The sequence below is a fragment of the Oryzias melastigma genome, linkage group LG19 (genome assembly GCF_002922805.2).
Source record: "Oryzias melastigma strain HK-1 linkage group LG19, ASM292280v2, whole genome shotgun sequence".
Lineage (NCBI taxonomy): Eukaryota > Metazoa > Chordata > Actinopteri > Beloniformes > Adrianichthyidae > Oryzias > Oryzias melastigma.
In genome coordinates, this window is record NC_050530.1 from 2962620 (window position 1) to 2970345 (window position 7726).

Genomic DNA, 7726 nt, shown 5'->3' on the forward strand with positions numbered 1-7726 from the left:
TCAGTGAGAGTTTTGAACACAGAAGCTTTCATATAAAGTTGTTGCTCAATCTTGTGTTTTTGCCACACATTCTCACTCCCAACTCGTTATATATGGACGTATGGTTCGGGCCCCCTCCGCGCCACTTTTTGGGGTGTCCCCAACTCGTTGTTTGTTTGTTTTTGACACACTGTTACCATTAAATCCCCAATCCTTGGGATGTGGTACCGGACGAAGAACTGGTATTGGGTTAGGACTAGGGTACTGGTCCCGTCTGCGCCCCGAGGGTTGGTGACCCCTGATTAGCATTTGCATTATTCCCCTGTCTGTGGCCCGGAACCCAGCGGCCCTCGGACTGGTTCTGGTTTGCTGCTCGGAGGTTGGGGATGCCTAATTTAATGGATTGGGGGCCCAAAACGTCAGAAAGTGGCGCGGTGGGAGCCTGAAACATACGTCCATATATGATGAGTTTGGAGTGAGAGTTTGTTGGTTTCTGAGCCCGGTGTGAACGTAGGATAAGCTCCACCCCCGGATAAACTATACAACAAATTGAGACTTATACTGTGAATAATCCAGTACACGTAAACGGGGCTGCAACTAATTATTTTAATATTCGACTAATCACTGATTATTTTTTTCCGATTAGTCGACTAATCGGGTCATTGATAAAGTGGATGTAAAGCACTAATCTTAACCATCATTAGCTTTAACTAAAAACTAGATATATAGCATTATATATAGCATTACCTGTGATAATGAATGCTTTGAGCTGAATTTGGCTGCTGAAGATAATAGTGACAGTAGCTGAATATGCTGAAATCGCTAAAGTTGATCGATGAAGTTTATAGCTGAAAACCCTGAAGCTGATAGAATAAACTAAAATATTAGTTCAATGAAAAATTAGCCTAAAAACTGAAAAAAAAAGCCTAAGTTAGCCAAAACAGCTAGCATGTAGCTGAAATATCAGCTAAACTTCATAATAACCTTAAAAAAAACCTTAATAAATGTCAGAATAGTTAAAAAAGTTAGCAGAATGTCATTATAACTTTCAACTTTACTAAACTCTGACTCCATATAATATAAAGTAACGACTAATCGACTATTTTAATAGTCGATTAGTCGACTAATCGTGGCAGCCCGACTCATAAACCATCTTTGAATCATTTTACTCGTTCTGTTTCTGTAAACTGTTGTAGTGAAAAAGCTCTTGTGTCTGACGGGAGGATGTTTCTGTTTCCTTTTTTTTAGGGTTCTGCCGCCGTTTTGCAGCGCCGCTCAGAAAACGAGGAGTTTGTTGAAGTCGGGAGATTAGGCCCCTCCGATTACTTCGGTAAGATCCGACTCGCGTCCGCTCTCCCCGTTGTCGCCGGTTCCTAAACCTGTGACGCCGTCCTCCAGGTGAGATCGCCCTGCTGATGAACCGCCCCCGCGCCGCCACCGTGGTCGCCCGCGGCCCCCTGAAGTGCGTCAAGCTGGACCGGCCTCGCTTCGAGCGGGTCCTGGGCCCCTGCTCGGACATACTCAAACGCAACATCCAACAGTACAACAGCTTCGTGTCGCTGTCCGTCTGAGGGCTCAGACCGCCGCCATGCAATTTGCTTTCCCCTCTCTCTTCTTTTCCTCTTTTCTTTCTCTCTCACACACACAGATGGTTTTGCTGTTCCACCCGTCACGCAGAGGTGATTCTCAGCCACTCACCAGCGCTTCTACCAGCTGCTGTTCGCTACCTTGTAGGCACGGTTTTCTCGTTCGTGTAAATACCTGTGAGTTTTCCTTCGGAGGTTCTGAAGGACTTCAGAGACAGACAATCATACTTTCAGTGTCAGCTACAGACCGAGGGGGACTCCTTTTGACAGCAGTTTGATTCCATTCACAGATCAAGAGCTGCTGTCGCTCCGATGTTACACATTTACTTAACGCTTTGGTTGGTTTTTTGATCGTTCGGGGAGGATTTGGGTAGTTTGGAGAAAGCTTGTACAATTTTTCTTCTTTTCTCGGTGTGTGTGTGCAGCTGCCAGGCTAGTGCCAAATGTTGATGATTTTTGTTGAGATGCATAGGCGAGGAGCTCCAGCAGGACGTTCTTCTTCTTCTCGTTAATTATTGTAACAGACCCTGAAAGAACTGCCTTGAATACTCTGAGGGGGAACTAGGAAGAGTATTAAGTGAGTTTCAGTATTCAGTTTATTTCGGTCACTCTTCTGCTCATCCAAATGTAAGCAGAATATATTAATTATGGTAAAAAAAAAATGGTTTGGAGTGATCTTAAAAGAATATGTTTATCTGTCTTTTGTAAACATTTATTTTTCCATAAATTCTATTGTAGGTGTCCAGTGCCACAAATGATTAAATAAATGCTTCTTCTTGTCAACTGACATAACAGTATGTAATTGTATTGTGTAAAAATGTGACGGGGGGGCGTTAAAGAACCCCCCAAAAACCAGAACTGTGTCGTTGCTGATTTGGAGATCTGATCTGGTGTGAATGGGGGTTTGTTAGCTTAAACGCTTCCTAACTGTTCAGCAGCTTTTACTTTCTGTTCTTAATTTTTACTTTTTTTTTAAAAATATAAGTCACTTCTGGATGATATTCTTAACTCTTCATTCCTTCTTCTTGCCGGAAGAGACGTGCTGTCAGTGTCGGCCTCATTGGCTTTGAGGTTTTTCTTTAAAGCCGATGGAATCTCCCCTATAGTTCCTCTCGCGTGGGTTCCATTGACGGCACATCCCGATCCATAGGAAACGACTCCGTTCACCGTCATTAAAGCTGTTTTCCTGTAAATAGCGGCATCGATCCACAGCGTTTCCAGCCACTCTGCAATCGTCCCGGTTTGCCTTAGCTTCCCTTACCTGGGCTTACTGTAGTATCCAGTCACTCCTGCGAGCCCGACCGTCAGTCAGTTTGTTCGGTGTGCAGCACGAGGAGCTGCAGGCCGCCAGAGGACCATTCTTTTTCTATTTACCATGTATTTAGTTTGACCTCTGTGTGCAAAGATGTTTATCCTTTTGGTATAGATTGTTCCAGATGGCAGTTTAAGCAATAAAAAGTCAAAAATCCTTCAGACTGATTGTCCTTTTTTTGCTTCAAACTCCACAGTTGATATAAAATCTGTGAGTTTTATGTGACAAACTGAAGCTATGTTAATGTTCATGTATTATAATAATTCACTTCTTTAAAAAATTACTGAAATATAAAACAGTTCTGTCAAAACAAGTTTTTCTAGTCTAAAATGTTAGATTCCACATCTGCCCACTAGAGGGAGACATTTAACTACTATATGTGGAGGGAAGAAACATGACAGGGCAAAAAATAATTTAATGTAAGTTTTTTAAATCACATTTTAGCTTTTTTTACTTTTATTCATTGTAAAAAAAATATGGGACTCCTTAAATGTTTTTAAACTCAGTGAAATATATAACTTTCTGTCAAAACAAAAGTTTTTCTAGTCTAAAATGTTAGATTCCCCATCTGCCCACTAGAGGGAGACATTTAACTACTTTATGTGGAGGGAAAAACATTAAAAGGCAAAAATAAATTTAATTTATGCCTTTAATAACACATTTTAGCCATTTTTAAAAACTTTTATTACTGGAAAAAATGTAAGACTCCCTAATTAAAAAAATAAAAACTTAGTAAAATATAAAACTGTCAAAAGAAAATGTTTGCAGTCTAAAATATTAAGTGCTACATCTGACCACTAGAGGGAGACATTTAGCTACTTTATGAGGAAAGAAAAAAACAATTAAAAAGGCAAAAAATAAATGTTATTTATGTTTTTCAATCGTGATTTTAGTAAATATTAACTTTGATTCACTATTAAAAAATTGCGACGTCCTAAATTTTTTTACACCTGTCCTTTTTTGCTTTAAACTCCATAGTTTACGTAAAACCTGACAGTTTTATGTGACAAACTAATGCTAGAGCTTTAGTTTTTGTACTTTTTATGTTCGTGTATAATAATTAACTTTTTAACATAGAGAAATACTGTATGTAAAAAATCTGTCCAAATATATATATTTTTAATCTTAAATATTAGATGCCACATCTACCCACTAGAAGGAAACATTTAGTGACTTTATGTGAAGGAATTAAAAAACCGTTAAAGGGCAAAAATAAATTTCACTTATGTTTTTAAGACAAGATTTGAGCATTTTTACCTTTTAAATACTTAAAAAATTGGAACTCCATATTTTTTTAACTTAGTGAAATATACAACAGTTATGTCAAAACTTTAAAGCAAGAAAGTTTTTCTGGTCTAAAATGTTAGATGCCACATCTGTCCAATGGAGGGAGACATTTAGCTACTTTAGTGGATGGTAAAAAAACTGGAAGGCAAAAAGGCATAACTGATTTTTTCATTCATGTTTTAAAACATTATTTTAGTATTTTAAACTCTTATTTTTATGCAACAAATATGGAACTCCCTATTTTTTTAAAACATGTCCTTTATCTGCTTCAACTTCCACAGTTGATTCAAAACCTAAAAAATGTAATGAAATATATAACATTTCTGTCAAACAAAAATGTTTCTAGTCTAAAATATTTATTGCCACATCTGCCCACCAGAAGGAGACATTTAGCTACTTTATGTGGAGGATAGAAAAACTTGCTAAAAGGCAAAAAATAATTAAATTCATGTTTTTAAAACCAGATTTTAGCATTTTTAACTTTTCTTTACAGTAAAAAAAATATGGGACTCTTTAAATTTTGTAAAACTATTAAATGTCAAAACAATTTTTCTAGTCTAAAATGTTAGATACCCCATCTGCCCACTAGAGGGAGACATTTAGCTACTTTATGTGGAGGATTAAACAAATTTATTAAAAGGCAAAAGTAAATTTCATTTATGTCTACAAAACAGTAATTTTACCTTTTATTTACTGCAATAAAAAGTTGGGACACCAACATTTTTTTACTTAATGAAATATATAACATTTCTGTCAAAACATTTTTTCGTTTTCTGAAATGTTAGATGCCACATATGCCCACTAGAGGGAGACATTTAGCTACTTTAAATGGAGGATTAAAACTTTGTTTTTTGTATTGTTTTTAAAACCAGATTTCAGATGTTCTAACTTTTACTTATGGTAAAAAAAAGTGCCGTAACTCTGTGAAATTTTTTTTCTTTGTTTTACAATGTGTGAAACGAAAAAGACAAACTTAAAGGATTTATTTCTAAAACAATGCAGCCCCCAATTGCTGCTATTGCAGGATGAAAGGCACAAATTGTGAAATGTTGCCAAATGAAAAGGTTTTTTTTTTTTTTTTGTTGCCTCAGCCTGTCTGAAGAAAGTGTTTAAATTATGATGAAACAGGAGATTACATGTCTGGGAAACAGGGTGGAGTAAACGACGGATTCCTTAATGGGTAGCACTTTTCCCCTCCACTCACACCTCTGTTATTTTAAAAAATCTCTAGAACTTGTGACTAAAATAAAAGTTTTTAGCTTTTATTGTTAATATTTTTCAGTTTTCTGTCACTGATTTCAGTGAGAATGACACTTCTCTGAATGATTTTGAGGTAAACTTTGTGGTTGCATTTGTTTATTTAAGATTTTAGAAAAGATCTAAGCCTCCGAGGCTCAAAAAGAGAATTCACTCCATCATGAAGTCTTAAGAATCCGCCGTGATGCTGTGGCGTCGCCCGCTGTTACCTGGGCTCTGATTTCTGTGTCACAGTCTGAGTCTCAGCTGTGGGTTTAATAAAGTCACTGGTGATCACTTCCTCCTTCCCGAACCTCCGGACGCAGCGCTGGACCGTTCGGAGAACCTTCAGCAGCCTCCGGTCCAGAGCAAGGAGGTGCGGCTCGGTCAGAACCGGCTGTAACAGATCTGTCTTGAGAGACTCCGTCATCACCTCGCTCAGTCTGAACTCTGGTTGGGCCAGGAGCTGCAGTCTGAGCAGCGTGGAGCGTTTAATCCTAATAAAAAAGGGGAAAAGTCGGTAAAAATGAGAACTTTTTTAGGTTTAATTATATCCACAGCGGAGGAGCTCACATGCAGCACTGGGATAAAGGAGCCAGGATGGACATCTCATCCTTCGAATGCCTCCCGAACCTGAACACAAGGAGAACCGTGTGCTTAAGAGGACCCACAATGCATCATTCCACAATAATCCAGAGCTGACTCACCCTCTGGCATTGTCCAAGTGGAGGAGAAAACCTTCGTCTCCAAATTTGGTAAAAATTTCGTAGTGGTGTCTGTCCATGTTTCCTGCAAGGAAATCAAGAGAGAAAATCAGAAACGTGTGCAGATGAATTGCTTTTATTAAATTCCATGACATAAATACCGATCAGGAAGTCGAAGATGGACATGTCGATGATGTTGAGCAGCCGGTTCCCTGAGTTATAAGGATACAGCTGCTTTATGGCGTCGCAGAAGAAAGGATTCACTTCCCACCTGAAGGAAAAAATATCCTGTCATAAAATCAATAATATTATGCGGTATGAAGCACGATTTTTTGATTGCAACTGGCGAAATTACATTATAAGTCCTTTTAAACGTACAGGGGCGGAGCTAGAACCTTTTATATGGGGCGGTGAGAGGGGGACCAGATGACTTTGGAAGGGTGGTTTGAACAGTTATATTATTGTTTTTAATATTAACACCGACTGAAACTCAGAATTCTTCAGAATTCGGTCTTGTCATAGCATTGAAACTGTAGATTTTGGGTAAAGCCAGAGTCCCGATACTCCAGATGGGCCGGCACACTTAATAGGAAACAATATGAGAGGTTCAAGATTTCATTTAACAATATTAATTTTTTTTTTGATGTTTAAAGTAACTTGTAGTGAGGATTTTTTTTCAAAAATTCTTTGTCAATAATTATTAATTCAAAAATTGGTGGGGGTAAAATGTTTTTTCTGGAGGACAGCAGCCCCCTTGCCCCCCCATAGCTCCACCCCTGCGCTCTAGTTAAGTTCTGGTTAACTTTCTACTTATTTCTGGTTCAATTCTTGATCGTCTAATGAAAGTTTACAGTAAAGGTCAACGCTTTCAAGACAATTGGAATTTGGAGTATTTTTTTTTTGTGTGTTACACAGCCACTACATATATTTTGCGGATTTTAAGTGCGTGATATATGTAAGTGTTTCTTGTGTTTGTCAAAGTAAGCAGATATCAATCATAGGTTCCAGTCGACAGGTCTTTACGTAAATTCAGTTTTGAGCTGTTGAAAATGTTTTCTTGGTTGAGGATTACTCTGTTTACGCGTATTTTACATAGTTTATATGCAACTATTACGTAAATATTACACAATTGTGTTGTTTTTGCAAGACGCATAAACAAATTTGTGGTTTTCTGCGAACGTTCCACGTATGTCTAACGCATGTTACCATTATATTGAGTATATAAAAAGGTACGTAACGTGTGTGCACATATTAGGTTCAAAATATGCATCGTGATTTGCATGGTCTTTCTAGGGGTGTAGTGAAAAATATTTAATTTGGCGATTCTCAGAATGATTTAAAATGCTGACAAAATTAAATGTATTTATTCATGAGCTTTCCTAAGCGTCCTTCACATAAACCCCCGACCACCAGTAGGCAGTACACTGAGCCTCATTGATCAGCTCTATGCCGCAACCTAAACAGTAAGAAGGTCAAGGCGAGGACCGGCTTGTGTTAAATGTTTTGTCAGCCTTGCGGTTTTTGTTGTCATGTATATATATATATATATATTGTATTTAATTATATAGTATATATATACGTACATATGTGTGTAAACATGTTATATATGTATATAAAGTATA

The 7726-nt window shown here is 37.8% G+C and overlaps 2 protein-coding genes across 3 annotated transcripts in view; one reads left to right on the top strand and one right to left on the bottom strand.

Annotated features, from left to right (window-relative positions):
* LOC112154150 (cAMP-dependent protein kinase type I-alpha regulatory subunit) overlaps positions 1–3033 on the top strand; it is a 9663-nt gene extending 6630 nt beyond the window's left edge. For both annotated transcript variants that reach the window (XM_024284866.2, XM_024284867.2), the window contains exons 10-11: positions 1228–1309; positions 1378–3033. In XM_024284866.2, the coding sequence (XP_024140634.1) occupies positions 1228–1309; positions 1378–1550 (255 nt within the window). In that variant the 3' untranslated portion in view covers positions 1551–3033. The remainder of the gene's footprint in view (positions 1–1227; positions 1310–1377) is intronic.
* A 2470-nt stretch (positions 3034–5503) lies between these two features.
* The window catches only part of fam20a (FAM20A golgi associated secretory pathway pseudokinase), a 16529-nt gene continuing 14306 nt past the window's right edge, over positions 5504–7726 (bottom strand). The window contains exons 8-11 of the mRNA XM_024285465.2: positions 6266–6375; positions 6108–6189; positions 5974–6033; positions 5504–5897 (exon numbers count right to left, since the gene is read on the bottom strand). Coding sequence (XP_024141233.1) covers positions 5627–5897; positions 5974–6033; positions 6108–6189; positions 6266–6375 — 523 coding nt within the window. The 3' untranslated portion in view covers positions 5504–5626. The remainder of the gene's footprint in view (positions 5898–5973; positions 6034–6107; positions 6190–6265; positions 6376–7726) is intronic.